The sequence below is a fragment of the Dipodomys ordii genome, unplaced genomic scaffold (assembly GCF_000151885.1).
Source record: "Dipodomys ordii isolate 6190 unplaced genomic scaffold, Dord_2.0 Scaffold6, whole genome shotgun sequence".
NCBI lineage: Eukaryota > Metazoa > Chordata > Mammalia > Rodentia > Heteromyidae > Dipodomys > Dipodomys ordii.
In genome coordinates, this window is record NW_012267222.1 from 8,207,691 (window position 1) to 8,228,009 (window position 20,319).

Consider the following 20,319-nt stretch of genomic DNA (forward strand, 5'->3'; position numbering starts at 1 on the left):
ACAGTGCCCAGGCCCAGAATTCAGGCCCCACAGCTGACAAAAAAAGCTCAAGGACAGTGAGTGCCCAGGCCCTGAGCCTCAGGACTGGCCAAAAAAGTTCAAGTCCAAAGTCGTTTCTCAGACTCAAAAGAAGTTACTATCATGGGTCCTTGAAAACTTAAGAGCAAGTTAATTTCTTTCAAGGTGAAATGAGACAGAGTAAATATTCCAATTCAAAAGAGAATTATGGGTGTTCCAGAGCAAGAAGAGGCCAGAGCAAGATCCAACCATAGCTTGGAAAGCATTAAGCCATGTGGTTCCTGTTCCACCATCTGGAGCAAGAGTTGTGTGGTGTGATCTCCAAATGTTCCTGTGGGCTGTGTGGTTAAAACCCAACTTCTTCTGTGTTGCACTGGCTCTCGTCACTGCCTGCAGATTTACTTAGCATATAACCCATTTTCCTGACATCATCAACTTCTTTGTGTCTGCACTGCAGCATAGCTTCACCCTCACACCTTCCCCCACCAAATACCCATCTCAAGGACTGCCTGCCTGCGGGACTCCAACACTGCTCTGCTTTGCCTAGCTTCTCAAGCTTTCCTCTGAATTCTCAGTGGAAGTATGCAACACTATCCAGAGAAGTCATGGATGATGCCAAAAATTGTGTACCAATAGCATATGGAGTAGTTGGCCCTCTGTGGACCACTGTGACATTAGCCAACTTGCATGAGTTACTGACCATGGTAAAAAGAATCCTAGAGACATAACTTCCTATAGGTCCTATGGAAGGAAGGTGCTCAAGTGTGAGTATAAACTTTTACTCTTGATCACCTAACAGATGGCGTCTGGACCATGTTTTTTTTTTTCTTTCTGTCAGTCACAGAGGTTGAACTCTTGGCTTGGGCACTGTCCCTGTGCTCTTCAGCTCAAGATGAGCCCTCTAACACTTGAGCCACAGGGCTACTTACAGTTTTCTAGTGGTTTATTTGAGATAAGGGTCTCACGGACTTTCCTGCCAGGCTGACTTTGAACTGCAATTGTCAGATCCTAGCCTCCTGAGTTGCTAGGATTTCAGGCAAGAGCCACTAGCGCCCAGTTCTGGACAATTCTTGAGATACTCTCAAGGGATGTTTCCTATTCCTTAAGCAAAATGTTGTTTCCTTGTACTTAACTATTCTTTACTCAATTTTTCTCTTTAACAACCATACACATTATGTATAACTGTTTTAATATAGTTTTAATAATAGTTTTCTGGAAAAGAGTATCCATTTTTCCAATGTTCCTGCTCAGTCTCTTTGTTTATAATTATCTCTATCTCCCACAAAGTCTCAAAGCATGGGCAAAGTGAAGAGTTCTTCACTATAATGTTACATGAATGGCATTTAATCCAATTCCCAACAGAATCTTGTCTCCACCTCAGACCTCATGAGCATAATCTGTTATGTCAACATTCCTATCAGCATTCCAGGCTTCAGAACTTCTCCCAGAATCACCTACTTTCCTCTAGTTCCACACTTGGGGGCCTTGCACCTTACATAGTGAAGTTTTCAATATTTATTTCACAGACCAGTTCCTAGGGCTTAAGTGTGGTCGTGGTAACCATCCTACTTTTCAGCACATCAGTCAGAGAAGCGTCCTCACGTTGATTACTTTGTAAAGGTTTAGTTCAGGGTCCCAGAAATATCAACTCATAGCCAGTTTGCTCCACTAGTATGGACTGATTATAAGGTCAAAATCCAAAGCAAGGGGCTGGGAAAGTGGCTCAGTGGTAGAGCGCTTGCCTTGCATGCATGAGGCCCTGGATTTGATTCCTCACCACCACATAAGCAAAAGAAAAACGCCGGAAGTGGCGCTGTGGCTCAAGTGGAGAGCACTAGCCTTGAGCTGAAGAGCTGAGGGACAGCGCCCAGGCCGAGTTCAGTCCCGGCAATCGGACCCCCCCCCCCAATAAAATAAAAAACCAAAGCAAAATTCTCATCAGGTACTTTCCAAAGAAGATAGTGAGAGTCAGTGTCCAGAGACAAGGTATACTTGAACATCACCTTCAATAATCTACTTCTTGTAACTAGGTCTTATAAATGCCCTATAATGCTGAGAGATTGTGAGTCAAGAAGTGTTCCATCCATTGCTGAAATAAGACCCTCCCTTCTTGTTACCAGACTGCCATCTCAGTTGGGTGCCATTCTAGGTTCACCTAACTTCCAGCAAAGTATTGAATAAGACCTACATGACCTGTGATGTCAGCTATGCAGGTGACTGAGATCTGAAGATTAAAGTTCAAAGCTAGCACAGGTAGAAATGTCTTTGAGACTCCAATTACCAGGCAAAAATGCCAGATGTGTTCCTGTGGCTTTAGTGCTACATTGGTAACCTTGAGAAAAAGAAGCTTAAGGACATCCCTGAGTTTAGGTACCCAAACAAAACTTTATACACATGAGTAATGAGAGAAGCAGAAGTTCATTTGAGGGAAAGTGGGCTATAGTGAGCAGGCTACACTCCCCAGGTAGCCAGTGAACCTGAGCAAGAGAGAGGCAAGGCCAGAGGAATGTTGGCTGGGATATTAGGCTGTTTAGACCGAGGCAAAGGGTTGGGAATTCCTCTCACAGCACAGATGCTTTGCCATGGGACAGATTTGAGTGACTGTTGATGGTAGTGTAATAGTTATGTAACTGTGTGTCTGTCCTAACAATGGATTCTGGTATAATAATATTAATGGTATGTAGCACATAAACATAGGAGTTAATTATAGGGGGGTTCTTCCCAGATTTCTCTTAAGAATACCCTGGCAGTGCACTGTGCATATGATGTGACATGAAGTGGAATTTTATTTAGTTAACCAATCAAAACTGTTTCCCAAATGTACTTTCTGATAGTTTTAAAGGTATAAAGTCAGGAGCAAATTAATGGGCTGCTCTTACAAGTGACTACAGAAGAACAGATCCTGGTTTCTCTGATTCTGGTCATGTCTCAAGAATTGGCTTTATGATGCAGGAAACAAGACTTGGATAAATGAGCCTTTCCAACATACCTCCTATCCTAACTGTAGAATGACTGAGCTATTAGGGAACACTTGAGAGATCTTTTGCAAATGAACCCTAAGAGCAGTTAAGATGTTAAGTAATCTTAGTAAAATTAAGGGGAAAATATTCACAAGTATCCAAAATTCTGCTAATATCCTTGAGAATTCAAAAAAAACCACCAAATCAGTATTTTAAATTCACCTAGACGCAAAACAACAATGTAAAAAGAAAAGGACAAAATAAGGTGACTGTGAGGGTAGCATATCTTTCAGGGGAGATAGGGATGAAGATGGTAGGGAAGCAGCACTGTCTGCAGGCCCAGGTCAATGTCCTGTTCACTATATATCATCCTTGATGGTTCTACAGGTTGACAATTCTTCATTTAAACACCTACTTATTTATCTACCTATGTACCTTCCTATGTACTTGCCTACCTGCATATGTACAACATACTCCCCTACCTAACAACTTCCAGGAATGCAGAGATGAGTGTATAGAGTCACTGTTCTTGGAGAAATCAACAAATCATTGGAATAAAAACAGAACAGGCATTGGTCAGTATGATTCTGTATCTATGTCCAAAAGGTCATGACGAGTAAGTGTGATACAGTTTAGAGACGAGAGTGAGTGAAGTTTTTAAGAAGACTATAACTTTATGCCTCCCTGATGGACTCATTCCATTTGGATTTCCTCTGCATGAGGCGCCACGGCAGCTGTAGGACTCCAGTAAGTTACTAAGCATCTCTAGACCATTTTGAAACCACTAGGGAGAGCAAAATCTTTACAGTGTCAAGACCTGATCTCAACTGGCTACTATAGTATCTGAGCTTCTAACATAATAGTCCATGATCCACAAAGCCTTGGAGAAAATGAAATTGCCTCACAGAGACCACAGCAAGGTGTCCTCGAGCACCTGCGTGTGTTGTTATAGCAGATACTTGCAGAGATCTGGCCCGTGGATCAGAGCAGATTGATGGGCAGCTTTGGAATTATGCAGAGAGAAAAGGAGCTTCAGACTTACCAGAGGGTGCCATAGGACCAGTCGAAGAGAAGATGGCTGAGAGAAGTTTCAATTCAGAAATAAGTTCTTCCTTCTTACATTACCCCTCTTCTTTCCTGTTTATTTCTCTGTGAAAAAAAGAACAATTTCACTATGACATCAATCTTAGCTTCCCCATGTCTGCTGAAAGACGGTGAGACCACCAGTAGCTGAAGTGCCTCCCTGCCCCCATCATTGTGTATTTTCTGTTTCCAAAGCCAACAGATTGGAAGTTTCAGAAACCTGGGTTAGCATTGCAGCAATGAAATGTACAAGTCGTTATGTCAAAAACGAACTTTATGGGCTGGGAAGGTGGCTCAGTGGTAGAGCGCTTGTCTTGCATGCCTGAGGCCCTGGGTTCAATTCCTCAGCACCACATAAGCAAAAAGAAAAAAGCGGGAAGTGGCGATGTGGCTGAATTGGTAGAGCGCTAGCCTTGAACTGAAGAGCTGAGGGACAACGCCCACACCCAGAGTTCAGGCTCCACGACCGGACCCCCCCCCAAAAAAAACGAACTTTACAACTTTCGTGGGGGGGGGAAGCGGGGAGGATTGGGTGGGAGGGCAGGGGGAGGATGGGAAGAGATGGGAAGGGGAAACAAAGGAGAAGGCTACAATGCTTGATAAGAATTGTATTCATTATCTTGCCCATGAAATTGTAACCCCTCCGTAGAGTATTTTCACAATAAAAAAAAGAAAATAAATGCTCTATACCAACAAAAAAAAAGAGAAAGAAACCTTGCTTTACTTGCCTGTGGAATCTGATAGGGGTTTGGATCAGGAACTTCAGCCACTGTGACTCTAAGCAGGTTCTTCATATGCACACATAGAAAAGATAGGAATCCACCTGTTTGTTGGCTACACACATTCTGAGGACTTTATCATAAGTGTCTCCTGAGTGTGGTAGAGGACGCTGTTCAAATGGCCTCTTCTAACCCTCTGCTCACTATGGTACTGGGTTTCCTCTTTCCTCCGCAGGTACCGCAAGCTTCCTGACTACCACCACCCAGTCTCTTTCAGGGATTGCCTGAATGCCACCGTCCACTTCCTGAAGACACTAGATACCTATGGGGTGGACCCCTCCCGGGTTGTGGTCTCTGGAGACAGCCTTGGGGCTACCATTGTGGCATTCGTCAGCCAGGCCTTGGTGGGCAGAACAGATATTCCAAAGCTCCGGGGTCAGATCTTGGTTTACCCTGCTCTCCAGGGCATCAATTTGCAGTTACCATCACATCAACAGAACAAAAATGTCCCATTTCCCTTCAGAGAACTCATGATATGTTTCTGCTGATATTTGACAAATGACCCTCCTGGAAAGATGCCTTGTTAAACGGTGCTTTCATTCCTACCCATATCTGGGAGAAGTATAAGAAATGGCTGAGCGCTGACAATCTCCCTGAAAGGTTTAGGTACAAGTACCAAGTAGAATTTCCCCCACCTTTTAATGAGGCTGCCTATCAGGAAACCAGTCATGTTTCTGAGGTAAAAAATGACCCCCTCATAGCCGATGACCAGATTATTGCTCAGCTTCCAGGGGCTCTCATAGTGACCTGTGAGTGGGACTCCTTCAGAGATGATGGCCTACTGTATAAGAAGCGCTTGGAAGACCAGGGGGTCCCTGTGACCTGGTACCACGCAGAAGATGGTTTTCATGGATGCTTGCCATTATTTCATAAATTTTTTTTCACTTTCCCCTGTTGTGAGAAAGTAATGTCTGCCATAGTCTAATATTTAAGGGAAATATGATGAAATTGTTGTGTGTCTGTGATAATGAATTTACCTAATACCTACAAGGCCCTGGGTTCCATTTGTAGCACTGATAACAGGGAAGAGAGAAAAGTAAACAAAAACTATTTTTAAAAAACACAGCACCAAATAAACAGAAAGAAGAATTAAATGGTATATACAAGAGGCCCTGATGAGGATGAGCTCAGATGATCTCTCCACCAGTTCTACAACACTGAGGAAAATGATGCTATCAAAGGCAGACAAAATGGCTTTGGGTTTGGTCTCTTCTTTGCAGCATAGAGGCCTGTGCAGAATAAATTTCACTTATGTGTCTTGCTGTCACTGGGTGAACCTTCCTCTTGACGCCAAAGCTTCCCAGGGACACACTCTTACTAAAAGTGGAGTCACTTCATTACTCTTGAAGTCATCATTGGTCCAAAAGCCCAACTAGCAATGCCTCCAGCTGAGCTGTTAAACAAGTCATCCTTGGGCAGGACTTCAAAAAGAGGGCATTATAAGAAAGAGAGAGAGAGAAGGAGCAAAGTGAGGAGAAATGACAGCCAAAGATGAGTTCTGATGAGCTTCAAGCTTTGTGTAGTTCAAGTCTTTAATCAGAATTTCTGAGGTAGATCCCTGACTCCCAAGAACCAGATTCTAAGAGCCAAGGGATCCATGGGAAGTGTAGAGGGAGGTGAACGTTCATCCCTAAGACAGTCGGGTACAGACTCCTTTCTCAGGAGAGCCTCTGTGTCCTGCGGATGGTTAGAGAGTACATAGTCCTTGCTTCTCCAGTGTCAGTATTTCTGTTCATAGATAACTGATGGGGACCTCTCATTGCATGCTGGGTCAGCTGCAGTAGTTGCTGCATGGCCAATGAGCAACATGGGCATCTGTGAAAGCCCCAGCTACATTGTGGTCCTGATGCAGGGAAGAGATGAAGGTGGAGGATCTCTTCTGTGCAACATTGCTTTCCTGTGTTCCAATGCTGTGCTAGTCACACTTTTCATTCCTAAAACTAACACACAAAGAACCATTTAAGGGAGGAAGCATTGATGAGGGTCTGTGGGGTTCAGAGCTTTTCAGAAGTTCAATCAATTGTGGTGGGGAGGATATTGCAAAGCTAGTTACATCACCGAAGTCAAGAAGCAGAAAGAAAAAAGACAGGGGCAATGGAGGGAACGAGGGAGAGAGGGAGAGTGAGGAGTGTACACCCACTGCTTTCTGCTTTCCTCTTTTTTGTGAGTCTGCTCTCTTTGGGATATTGCATCCTAAATTCATATGAATCTTTCTCCTTTATTTAATATTCTCTAGGAACATCCTTACAAAGAAAAATATGCTTTTGTAATCTCTCACACACCTCTCAATGCAATTAAGTTGTCAATCAAGAATAATCAACATAAATAGTAATGATAACACACTCCTCTAATACCAGAAGGCATGTGGTGGCATCATAGGCATAGCAAACTCTGGGAGATTCTAGGCTCCATAGCAACGCCATGTCCCCAAACAATGAAGCACAGATCAATGGTAACAATCCCCCTCATCCTCTATGATTGATGGAGGGAGTTGTCCTTTAGGCCTCTGGTGTCCACATGGTAGATCCAATTGTACTGGGCTCTTGAGAGTCTAAGCAGACATAGTTCATGGTTTATACATCAGTAGCTTCCTGAGTACAGTCCCTGAGCTCTTTTGCTCAGGGTTCACATTCTACAGCTTTGATACACAGCTCCACTTCTATATTTCTGGTGGTTAGTTGGAGATAAGAACCTTATGGACTTTCCTGTCTAGGCTGTTTTCAAATCAAAGTCCTCAGGTCTCAATCTCCTGAATAACTTGGTTTATAGGCATGAGCCACAGGTTCCTGGCTACATTGGCATCCTTTTCTTTGTACACAACAAATGCATCCCAAATTGGGTAACAACACAACACACTCATTATGTCTGGTTTCTGAAGCTCAAGGGTCTCACATACCTCAGCTTAGTACTGGTTTATGGCTCCACTGGGCTTCCAGGAACATGTTGGAGTTCTGTGTTAGTCTCATCTAGAAACGATCCACATCCAACCTTCAGTTGTTAGGTAGAGTATAGACCCTTAGGTGAGAGATTGAGAGCCTGTGTTTCTTCTAGCTTGGGACCTGATGTCAGCTCTCCTGTCTTCTCAAATCCATTTGTTCTTTTCTTCTTCTCACTTCCTCTAAATGGCTGCTTCTCCATAAACAAGTGGGAGGGACAGAGAAATATCATCACCAGAAATACTCATGGAGTCACAAACATGTAGATGTCTGCATTCAGTCACCAATTCCATGTTTGCTCAGAAGCAAGTCAGAGGTCTTGCTCACATGAGGTAATCACACAGGATATGAATCACACTCATGGAGGTTATAGGACCTTAGGATCTGCTCTACATGGAAGCTATTTTTTATAACAATGTCATTTGTGATTTAGGGGTTGGTCTCCACTAATGACAGATGATCACTGGATAATATTGAGTCATATCAGCCTTGATAGAATAGCTGATTGTATACTTTTACCCTGTCCCTTTGACTAGAGTAACCCATGTTCACACACATAGTTGCTTTTTACAATACCAATGTATTACCTTGCAGTCTGAGGTCAGAAATCCAAGATGTGTCTACACAATGGCATCCTTTATTTAGGCACGATGTAAACCTGTTTTAATTTTAAAGCAGACCTCATGTATGTGTGAGCATGGGCGTGTGTCTGTATGCACTCATGTGTGTGAGTGCAAGTGTATGTGCACTTACCAAAACACGTATTAGGGGCAAATTTGCTCTAAAATGCTATAATACTTCATTTTCATTCTCCTACATGTATCACTGGGCCACCAGATCATGAGTCTAAGTTCAAGGTTTGCTTTCACTAGCTAGGCTGCCCTCGGTGATGAGGCTCCATTTTTTTGCTAACACTTGAACTGGAAATAGTTCCATTAGCATCTACAATGTAGATTATGTCCTATGTAGATTAGATAGGCTGTACATTGTGCAATTATGTACAATGTACGGTAGATTGGGTGTACATTGTGCAACTATGTACAATGGAGAGTAGATATACTGCAAGAGGCGCAGCCTATCTCATGCCTTGAAATGTCCATATTTGAGGAATCACACAGCCACTTAAAATTACTTATAATCTGAAGATTAAAATTGGATGCACTGAGTATCTTACTCAGTTGTATATACTTCAGAACAGCAAAACCTTTGAGAATCTGTTTCTAGTAACTTACAGCCTTAGAAATGTTTTTCTTTTTGCTTTGTTCATTATCTTTAAGTAGCTGTACAAAGAAGTTCCCATTCTACAAAACGGTATATGAATACAAGGTGTCTGGCAAGGTTTTCACCCATCGCTCCTAATGCATCCCTTCTCTCACTTTTCTTTTCTTTTTTTTACTATTGAGATTAGGTGATTACATAAATTTCACAGTACTATGGAATAGTGACAGTTAAAGTCACAAACACATTTTCACCTTCACAAGGCAAAATGTCATTATCATGGTCTGTGAAGTTTGTCAGTTCTTTAAGCTTTGACAATTCTATTATTTTTTCCACATCAAGAGATGTTTTCCTTTAGCTTAGTGTAAGCTCTTCCCTCTCATTCTTCCTTCCTCATCACTGTCTTTGGGTTGCTTTTCTCATTTTCATTAATGTCCAGAGCAGCAGATGGGGCCTTTGTTGTGTTGTTGTGTTTCCCATTTATTCTGTATCCTCCCGCTAGCTTCCCTCCTTTGTGTGCATGTATATACCATATATATGGTCAAGAACATGGAGTCATTTAGCAATGATACGACAAAATGAGTGGCTGTCCTTTATTTCACGAGTCCTGTTTACTTTGTCATATTTGCTTGCATGTTGGCTTTAGCATCCACAGCAGGGGACCATGTGCCATTTGTCTTTTTTTTTTTTGGCTTACATCACTAAAATGGTTCACTGTAGTTCCATCCATTCCCTTGCAATGCTGCATAATATTCCATTGTATATAGGTACCACAATTTTTGGATCTACTCATGAGGAGCGGGGCATCTGGGTTGTTTCCATATCTTGGCAATAGTGAGCAGTGCTGCAATAAAAATGGAGGTGCATGTATCCTTGTATCCTGGTTCCCATTGTTCAGGGTAGATGCCTCAGAGTGTTATGGCTGGGACACAGAGGACATCTATATTTAGTTTTCTGAGGTTCCTCCAGACTGCTTTCCAAAGTGCTTGCATCAGTATCCATTCCCACCAGCAATGCAGTAGGGTTCCTCTTTCTCCCCATCCCCTCCAGCATTTGTCATTGGCTGACTTTTGGACGTGGGCCATTCTGACTGGGGTACGGCGTTATCACAAGGTTGTTTTTATTTGCAATTTATTTAAAGCCAGGGAAGATGAACATTTCCTCATGTGTTTCTTTGCCATTTTTATCTCTTCTTCTGAGAAGTCTCTCTTTAGCTCCCTTGCCCTTTTCATGATTGGTTTGTTAGATTTGGGAGCGGTTAGTGTTTTGATTTCCCTGCATATAATGGCTATTAGGACCTTGTCTGATATATTGCTGGTAAATATTTTTCTCATTTAGTTGTCTTTCTTTCTAGTTTGGTTGCTATGTCTTCAGCTGTGCAGAAACTGTTTATTTCGAAGTGTCCCTTTGATCAGGTCTCTCTCCAGTTTGTTGAGACCCTGGGACTCTGTTCAGCAAGATCCTGCCTGTGCCAATACGTTCAAGTGTCTCTCCTACTCTGTCCTGCAGTAGTTTCAGAATATCAGCTTTGATGGTAAGATCTTTGATCTATTTTCAGTTGATGTCAGTGCATGGCGACAGGCTAGGGTCCACTTTTAGTTTTCTGCATGTGGCCACCTATTTTTCCCATTACCAGTAGTTGAAGAGGCTATGATTCTTCCACTGTATGTCCTTGGCTCCTTTGTGAAATATCAACTGACTGTATATATGCAGTTTTATTTCTGGGTCCTCAAGTTTGTTCCATTGGTCTTTGGGTCTCTTTTTGTGCCAGAAAAAGCTGTTTTTGTTATTATGGCTCTATAGTAGAGCTTGAAATCCGATATGGTGATGTCTCCTGCATTCTTTCTTTTGTCTAGAACTGTTTTGGCTATTCTAGGTCTTTTGATGTTCCATATGAATTTTGTGACTCTTTTCTCCATTTCAGTAAAGTAAATCATTGGTGTTTTAATGGAATTGCCTTCAATGTGAATACCAATTTTGGCAGTATGGCCATTTTTACTATATTAATTCTGCCTATCCAGGAACATGGGAGGTCTTTCCATTTCCTGGTATCCTTTATGATTCTTTTTTTAAGGATTTTATAGTTTTCGTGAAATAGATCCTTTACATTATTGGTTAGGTTAATTCCTAGGTAATTTTTTTGAGGTTATTGTGAATGGGATTGTTTCCTTTATTTCCCTTTCTGCTTGTAAATTGTGAGTGTACAAGAAGGCAACTGATTTTTGTGGCTTAATTTTGTATCCTGCTACTTTGCTGAAGCGGTTTATAAGCTCTAGGAGTTTGGGGATGGAGCTTTGGGATCGATAAATTATAAAAATCATATCCTCTGCAAAAAGAGATAATTTAACTTCTCTTTTGTGGAGCCTTTAATGCCTTTCTCTTGCCTTATTGCTCTGGCTAAGGATTCCAGATCGATACTGAAGAGGATTGAAGAGAGTGGGCATCCTTGCCTTGTTCCTCTTTTTAGGGGAATTGGTTGTAATTTTTTCCCATTAAGTATAATATTGGCTATTGGTCTGCTGTATAAGGCTTTGATTGTTTTAAGGAATGTTCTTTCTATTCCTACTTTTTCCCTTGCTTTTAACATGAATGAGTGTTGTATTTTATCAAAAGCCTTTCTCTCAACAATCACGATAATCATGTGGTTCTGGACCTTGGTTCTGTTGATGTGATGGATTACATTCATTGATTTATGTATGTTAAACCATCCCTGCTTCTCTGGTATGAAGTCTACTTGGTCATAATGTATGATTTTCTGATATGCTTCTGGATTTGATTGGCTAGGATTTTTTTTTGCGGGGGGTGGGGGTCCAGTCATGGGGCCTGAACTCTGGGCCTGGGCGCTGTCCTTTCAGCTCTTCAGCTCAAGGCTAGTGCTCTACCATTTGAGCCACAGCACCACTTCTGTCTTTTTTCTTTTTGCTTATGTGGTACTGAGGAATCGAACCCAAGGCCTCAAGCATGCAAGGCAAGCACTCTACCACTGAGCCACCTTCCCAGCCCTTGGCTAGGATTTTATTGAGGTGCTTTGCATCTGTGTTCATCAGAGAGATTGGTCTGTAGTTCTCTTTTTTGGTTGGGTCTTTGCAGGTTTGGGGATGAGTGTGATATTGACTTCACAGAATGAGTTTGGGATTGCTCCCTCTATTTCTATTTCTCTGATCAGCTTGAGGGGTAAAGGTATTAATTGCTCTTTAAAGGTCTTATAGAATTCCGTAGTGAATCCATCTGGTACTGGGCTTTTCCTTGTTGGAAGGCTTTTGATTGCTTCCTCTATCTCATTGTAGCTTACTGGCATATTTAATTGCTTTATTTCTTCTTGGTTCAGTTTGGGCAAGTTGTAATTCTCCAGAAATTCATCCATTTCAAACTTTATGGAGTCTTACAATAGTTCTTTATAATCATTTGGATGTCTTGGATGTTTGTTGTAATTTTTCCTGTGGCATTCCTGATCTTGTTGATTTGGGTCTCCTCTTTTCTTTTTTTACTTAATCTTGCCAGTGCTCCATCCATTTTTATTGATTCTTTTAAAAAACAGCCTTTTGTTTTATTCATTTTATTTATAGTTTCTTATTCTCTATATCTCAATTTCAGCTATATTGTATATCTTGCTCTGTCTGGCAACTTTAGGTTCAACTTTTTCTCACTTCTCTAGCAGTTTTAGTTGCATATGAGATTGTTTACTTGGTCTGTCTCTGTTTTCCTGACATGTGCACTAAAAGCAATAAATTTGTCCCCCCCCCCCCCCCCCCGCAGGTCTGCTTTTGCCACATCCCATAAGTTTCTTTTTTTTTTTATTTATTGTGAAAATACCATACTGAGGGGTTACAATTACATGGGCAAAGTAATGAGTACATTTCTTGTCAAGCATTGATGCCTTCTCCTTTGTTTTCCCTTCCCATCCTCCCATAGTTTTCTTTGTGATGTTTCTTCATTTTCATTGAATTGTAGGAACTTTTTATTTCTTCTTTAATTCCTTCTGTGACCCAGTTGTTGCTCAGATATGTGCTGTTTAATTTCCAAGTGTTTGAGGTTTTTCTACCTTATGCCTTGTTATTGAGAACTGGTTTGATTCCACCATGGTCAGATAGAATACAGGGGATTATGTTGATCCTTTTGTATTTGCATAAATTCCTTGTACAAACTAAGAAATGATCTATTTTAGAAAAAGTTCCCAGGGCTGCTGAGAAGAATGTCTACTGGGTTGTTGTTGGGTAGAAAACTCAGTATATGTCAGTTAAGTCCACTTGAGATATGGCATCACTTTATTCTGAGATGTCTTTGACAATTCTTTGGGTGGTAGACCTGTCCTTTGGTGATAGTGGAGTATAAAAGTCCCCTAGTATTATTGTATTTGGATCCATCTTTTCCTTTAAATCTGAGAGTATTTGCTTTATATATTTGGGTGCACTGATGTTTGGGCATATAGATTAACAATGATGATGTCCTCTTCTTGGATTGTTCGCTGTATTAATATGTTAGTGGATTTCTTTGCCTTTTCATAATGATTTTAATATAAAGTGTATTTTATCAGATATCAGGATGGCAACTTCTGTCTTCTTAATGGGGGCATTTGCATGGTAGACATTCCTTCATTCTTTCACTTAGCGTTTGCTTTTATCTTTTGCTGTGATGTAGGTCTTTTTTTTTTGTATTTGTCGGTCATGGGCCTTGAACTCTGGACCTGGGCACTGTCCTTCAGCTGTTTGTCTCAATGCTACTGCTCTACCACTTGAGCCACAGCTTCACTTCCAGTTTTCTGGTGGTTAATTGGAGATAAGAGTCTCACAGACTTTCCTGCTGGTTGTGGCTTTGAACCATGATCCTCAGATCTCAGCCTCCTGAGTAGCTATTTACAGGTGTGAGCCACGAACACCCAGCTGAGGATAGTCTCTTGAAGACAGCAAATTGATGGATCTTGTTTTCTGATATAACCTGTAGTTCTTTTTCTTTTAATTAGTGAATTAAGTCCATTAAGGTTCATGATTATTCTAGAGGTGTATACTGTGCTTCCTGTCATTTTCCTATGTTCCTGTTTTTCTTCTTTTCTTTCCTCCTATGTTTACTAAGTTGGTCTCCTAGAGATATCTACCTGGAATGGATCCCTGATCTTGTTTTCTTCAGATTGTAATCCCCCTCTTAATATTCTTTGCAATGTTGGTGTACTGTTTATGAATTTATTGAGTATTGCTTCGCTATTAAAATTTTAGTTTCTCCATCAAATATGGTGAATGCTAGTTTTGCTGTCAGGGCTGGCAGAAATTGGTTCTCAGGCTCAGATGGTATTTTCCCAGAATTCCTTGCATGTAGTGTCTGTGTGGAGAGATCTGCAGTGATTCTTTTTTTCCCATTGTAGTATAGCTCCTTCTTTGCTTTTGCTGGGTGCAAGATTGTTTCTTTAGTGCTAAAATCTAGCATTTTTACTAGCTGTGCTCCTCCTGTGATCTTGCTTGTTAAGTGTTCTGTAAGCCTCTGTTATGTAGGTAAGATTTTCTCTTTAAGTCTGGGGAAATTTTCGGTGATGATTTTATTGAATAAGTGTTGCATTCCCTTGTTCTGGTATTCCTTCCCTTCATCCACCCAGATATATGAAGGTTCAATTTCTTGGCACTGTCTGCTTGTTCTTGGACTTCCCTTTGGCATATTTTGAGTGTTTTTTCCATATCTGTAACTTTTTTCCATTGCCTGCATTTTGTCTTCAGTATCTGATATTCTATTTTCCATTTCATTCACTCTATTTACTGCAGCTTCCATTGTGGTTTGCATGGAGGAAATTGAATTTTGCATGGAGGAAATTGAGCCATTTACAATTTCTATGTTGTTTCTTAGAGTATTAATCTCATCTTTTAGGGAGGTGTGCATTGCATCTATTTTTTTGAGTGTATTTCTTGTTTGAAGGCCTGGATCACTTTTGATAACTCATTCCTTTGTTCTTTAAATTTCTGATCTATTTCTCACTTTAATTCTTGAGTCATTGCCTCTCTCATATTTTGGATGTAGCGTTTTTCTTCCATTTCTTTTGTGCTTCCAGTGGTGTTCTCCTATGTGTGGTTACTGTCCTTGGGTCTGGTTTGATAACTTGGCCATTGATGAATCTTGTACTCTGATTTTTTTGCATGTGGTTTCAGGGATAATTGGATGGGTCCGGTCCCTAGGTGGCTATCTTTGCTTTTTTTTGGATTTGGTCCTGGATCAATTGATGTAGCTTGCCTTGGCTGGTTGAGAATACTTTTCTTGGTCCCAGTACTACTTCAGGAGGGGCTGCTTTCCAGTTTCGGGTCTAACCCATGTAGGGCTTAATCTTGTTAGATTGTGCTTGGCAGACACATTCGGCCCTCTGCTGTGGTGTGCACTCAGATCCTGACCCTTCAGGGGCAAGCGGTTAAGACAGCTCAAGTTTCTGCCTCAGATGCAGGTAGAGTTCCTTCAACTGTCTCCTGGATATCCTCAGCAGTTCCCACCTTTATTCAAGGACCAGCAGCCTTGACTGTTCCCATTCCCTCCTTGGGGGCGCTCTTGGTCAAGCCTGACCAGCTGTGTGTGCCCACTGGTTGCTAGTGCACTTGAACAGTTCCCAGATTCCTTAGGACCTGTAGCCTAGGTGGTAGTGGGGGATTATCACCACTGAGGGGCTCCCACCAGTGCTGGTCTCCTGTGGAAGGGGGGGGCAGAGAGGAGCAGTGTCCCATGTGGGGTACTGACTTATCCTTGTACTGGTTAGAGCTGTCCAGCGGTGCTTTGGCAGATGTCTGTTTTTGTGCACTTTAGGTAGCTGGTCACCACATGTTCCGAATTTGTTGAGATGATTGTGGGCTGTGCTGGATGGTGGTGTGGGCTGGGTCTGTATTTCACTGTGTATGTCACTGTTTATGGGGCCCAGTTCCTCATTGCGAGTGTTTTTGGGCTGTCCTTCTACTTGTCCAACCACCTTGTTTCTAGGGTCCCTGGCCACGATTGCCACCACTGGCCAGGCTGCTTTCACAAGACTGCACGGGGTCACATCACGGGTTTAGGAGTACCCCCACACACACACACTTCTGCCACCTCTGGCCAGGGGTCTTCTGCAAGAAGGAGCAGAGAGTTGTCACACAGCGAGTCTGGGGTCCTTCACCTCTGCAGCCTCTGCCACTGTCCCTGGCTGAACTGCTTCTGCAGGCCGCTGCCCTGGACCAGGCTGGGCTGCATCCAGGTGGCTAGAGCAGAGCGGTGGGGTGCCCAGGCGTGTGAGGGGTTTTCATGTGGGTTCTGAGTTCCTGTATTCTCCTGGTCAGCACCGGCTCTTGGGAGTCTTCTGGGAGCCTCGGGACCCTTGTAGCTCTGTGGTTCCCGGTGGGTCCCCAGCCAGGCCGCCTGGGTGGCTCGGCAGGAGGACAGTGAGAGGTGGGGAAGGGGCTTCCCACTTTACCCAGCTCTGTATGGCTTCCGATGTGTTTCCTTTTCTTTTGTTCATTCCTGTCTCTCTCTGAGTACTCGCCTCTTTGCTGGTGTTGGTCTCTTGTGGAAACAGTTGGAAGCTGAGCTCTCTATTTGGTTGGAGAGCCTATGGTGTTTCCGGTCTTGGCCCCTCCCTCTCAGTGGTGATTGGATTTTATGGCCAGAGATGTTGAGCATTTCTTCACAAGTCTCTTGGCCATTGGTATTTCCTCTTCAGAGATGTGTCTCTTCAAGGCTTGAACCTACTTTTTATTGGAGTGGTTGTTTTTTGGGGGGTTGTTTTTGGGGGAACTTAATTCTTAAGCATTAACAACACCTAGAAGTATTTCTATGTATGATGCTGTTTTAGTTGATCCTCCAGAGTGAAGATGATTAAAATGCACTCTTTTTATACTTCCTACCAGAGTACTGTACGGTCTTTATGATGACAAAGAAATGTACTGTTATCTGTAGGGCTCAAGTTGTTTATGATATGTATAATCAACATTTTATCATTCTTTTGATTTCTAGAAGAGTTTCTGTGGTGTGTTACAGTGTCACATCCTTCATGAAAGAAGATTTTTGAGTCCCATGATAAAAAAATGTTGATTTTACTTGGAGCAGTAGAATTGATATCTGACATGTCTGCCCAACAAGGTTTTGAGAGCTCACAGGCATGAGAGACCAATGTTCTCTGATATAGAAAAGGTAAGCTACCTTCACTAGTAAGATTTTCTGCAGTTTATTTTGGGTTCCAGTTTTCGATGTTTTCTTAATTTAAATATAGAACTCCAGTTTTTGGTGTGTGTGTGTCAATTCTGGGACTTGAATTCAGGACTTGTGCACTGTCCCTGAGCTTTTTGCTCAAGGCTAGCAGGACACCTGTGGAGATACAGTTTCACTTCAGGCTCTTCTGGTGATTAATTGGTGATAAGAGACTTAGAGACTTTTCTGCTCTTGCTGGGTTTAAACCATGATCCTCAGATCTTAGCCTCCTGAGTTGGTATGTATACTGGTATTAGGCACTGGCACTAGGCAAGAGCCCATGTTTTATACTTCAGAATTCCCTTAGGACATAAGATTTGCACATTAAAACCCAAGGACTTAACCAAGCCAGTCCTCACAAACATATTATAATCTATCACCTACATGATTTCTTCTATGTATTCTGTCTCAATGGTAACCAAGAAGGAAGCAGACAGCACACAGGAATTGGAACAGAGAAAGTGAATACAAAGAACATTTTACTTACAAGAGAAGATTGGAGAGGTAGATTCCTGGATTTTAAACATAATAAAACAGGGCTTGGAAGGTGGCTCAGTGGTAGAGTGCTTGCCTTGCATGCATGAGGCCCTGGGTTCGATTCCTCAGCACCACATAAGCAAAAAGAAAAAAGCCGGAAGTCAAGTGGTAGAGCACTAGCCTTGAACTGAAGAGATGAGAGACAGTGCCCAGGCCCAGAGTTCAGCCCCCATGACCGGACCTCAAAATAAATAAATAAATAAAACATAACAAAACAAACCAGGAAAAGACACCTCTAAGGAAGCACAGATATAAGGAATATCCACCATAGATGTAGAAACTGGCTTCTTTAATGTGGATGTGGCTATGGCCTGCAGAGCATGAGATCAGAGGTGCTGGGTTTGGAATCTACTTTAAAGAATGTAGGGGAAGTCTTCCTTGAGTAACTTTTGACCACAGGTAAAAATACATGAGACTAGGCTCAGACAGGATCAGAGAACTCCTGTGAGTGACCTGAGCAGATAGCTAGTTCTTTGACCATCAGCATCTACTTCATTGACTTCTCCTTCTCCAGTGTATGTCTATGGCCTCTGGAAGTTTCTTGAGAAACAAAGATAGACCAATTGAGAAACAAAGGTAGACAAACAAACGGGCTTGTTTGTTTGCAAATTGACCTGCAACATTTGTGCACCACTTGAGGGTAGATGGATGCCACCAAATAGACTAATCAGGGGTGGCCAGAAAAGAGAAAGACATCAGTGGGGTTGTGGGAGCACAATCTGATCCTTTTGTTTCCAAGAATCAGAGTTGTGTCTTAGTAAATATTTGTTCATATTTGTCCCTGGTGGCTGTGATGTAAGTAGGTATTTTAACAATTTGATGGACATCTACCAAACCATTTTGTTCACAATGACCTGATGTCTAGAAACTTGACTGTGACCTTAGGCCAACGCTGACTACCCCATCATCCTGGCCTAGTTGATTTCCCTTTGCCAGTGGAGGAAACGATTTCCCTGAATATTCTACATATTATTGCCTTTCTTTCTTTGTATAGAGTTGTAGTGTTAATTTGTGCATTCCTAACATTTTTACTTTTGAAAAGAATGTATCTCACTTAGGTTAAACTTGAATTTTACTTAAATTATTACTACTTCAAGCCCATCACTTGAGTTTATTTACTGATTGATTATGTAATACTTTCTAGTAACCTAAAACTCTGGAGACCACTATTCACTCTAATACAGCTTTTGTATCCATTGCCCAGCCATGAATTTATTCCAGAATTTTGCTGATTTCCTCAGTGCTGTGCTCAGGTGTTTGGGTTCATTTTCAAGAGTATCCCTAAGGTGTTTCTGGTAAAGCAGAGCATCATAGTGTGGGGGGTAGCAAAGATGGCCCTGAGAGGAAGTTGAGTGAGCAGAGTTGGATTTGTTTAGGTTCAGTGTGTCAACAACTCATGGAAGCTTAGGTGCATGTTAAGGTGTGGCCTTTCAGTGATTGGTTGGTTCCATTTCCTCTCCTCCCACACAGTCTTTTGCTTTAAAAAGGGGATGCTCCCTGTTAATAAACTAGTTCCTTCTTGACTTGACTCCCCTCCACGCCTGATTGTCTCCTGGGCTAAGGGAGGCTGGGGAACGGCCACACTTCACTTCGCACTTACCTCTCCTCGGATCCCATCCGTCCAAAGTCAGACGAAGACCCAACATCTGGCGCCCAACATGGGGCACAAAAGGAAAAGATACCGGCCGAGGCTAAGTGGTCTTTCGGGGTAAGTGAAACCCTAAGTATGGGTAATGCTTTATCACAAAAGAAGGAGGAGGAAGAGGCAACACTAGGCCTAGAAAGAGTACAGGAAGACTTAAAAAGGAAAAAGGAAAAGGAACAGGTCAAATTCGACCGGGAACGCACTATCTGTGCATGCAGAGGTGGAGGCAGCTACTCAGGTGCCCCTGAAGGTCCTAGGCCCCCTCCCTATTCCCCTGATTGGAAGGGAGGTACGGCTGCCTATGAGACCTGCGAGAGGGATTTGCAAAACTCAGACCCCTACCCCATGGAGGGGCCAAGGGCTGGAAAAGTAACCTACTTGAAGACCTCCTCTTGAAAGTAAGGGCCACCCAAGAGCCCAGACTCTCGGCCACAGGATTTGCTTCCCCAAGTGTATCGGGTCAATGTGGCATCAGGGGCTAACAGGCCCTTGGAATGGTATCCATGGGAAGCTAAGGATCTTAAAGAGCTCCGCCAGGCGGTGGCGGAGGATGGCCCAAACTCTCCCTGGGCCACAGCACATACAGGAGAAAGGAATAAACATTCACAAACACATTTTCTTCAATGCTTTGCCATCTTGGGTCTACTAGCACAAGTTAAAACCTATAATGGACACTGTTTTGTCAGTAAAACAATGTCAGAGTTTTTTGACAAATGGCATATTAATCATACTACAGGAATTCCCTATAATCCCCAAGGCCAAGCAATTATAAAAAGAAATCAGCAATGTCTTAAGGAGCAAAAACAAAAAGGGGGAGTTAGCCCCCTATATACAGTTAACATTTTCAATTTTTCAAAAGGGGCAACTGACTGGGGACAACTAAACCCTATGCCCCGAGTGAAAGTCAGGTGGAAGGACCCCCTGACACAACAATGGAGAGGACCTGACCCCCTAGTTACCATGGG

At 42.4% G+C, this 20,319-nt stretch overlaps 1 protein-coding gene across 1 annotated transcript in view; it reads left to right on the plus strand.

Moving 5' to 3' along the window:
- Window positions 1-5,765, plus strand: part of LOC105997525 (arylacetamide deacetylase-like 4) — a 26,164-nt gene extending 20,399 nt beyond the window's left edge. The window contains 2 exon segments of the mRNA XM_013031966.1: window positions 5,016-5,341; window positions 5,344-5,765. Coding sequence (XP_012887420.1) covers window positions 5,016-5,341; window positions 5,344-5,765 — 748 coding nt within the window.
- Window positions 5,766-20,319: the final 14,554 nt, after the last annotated feature.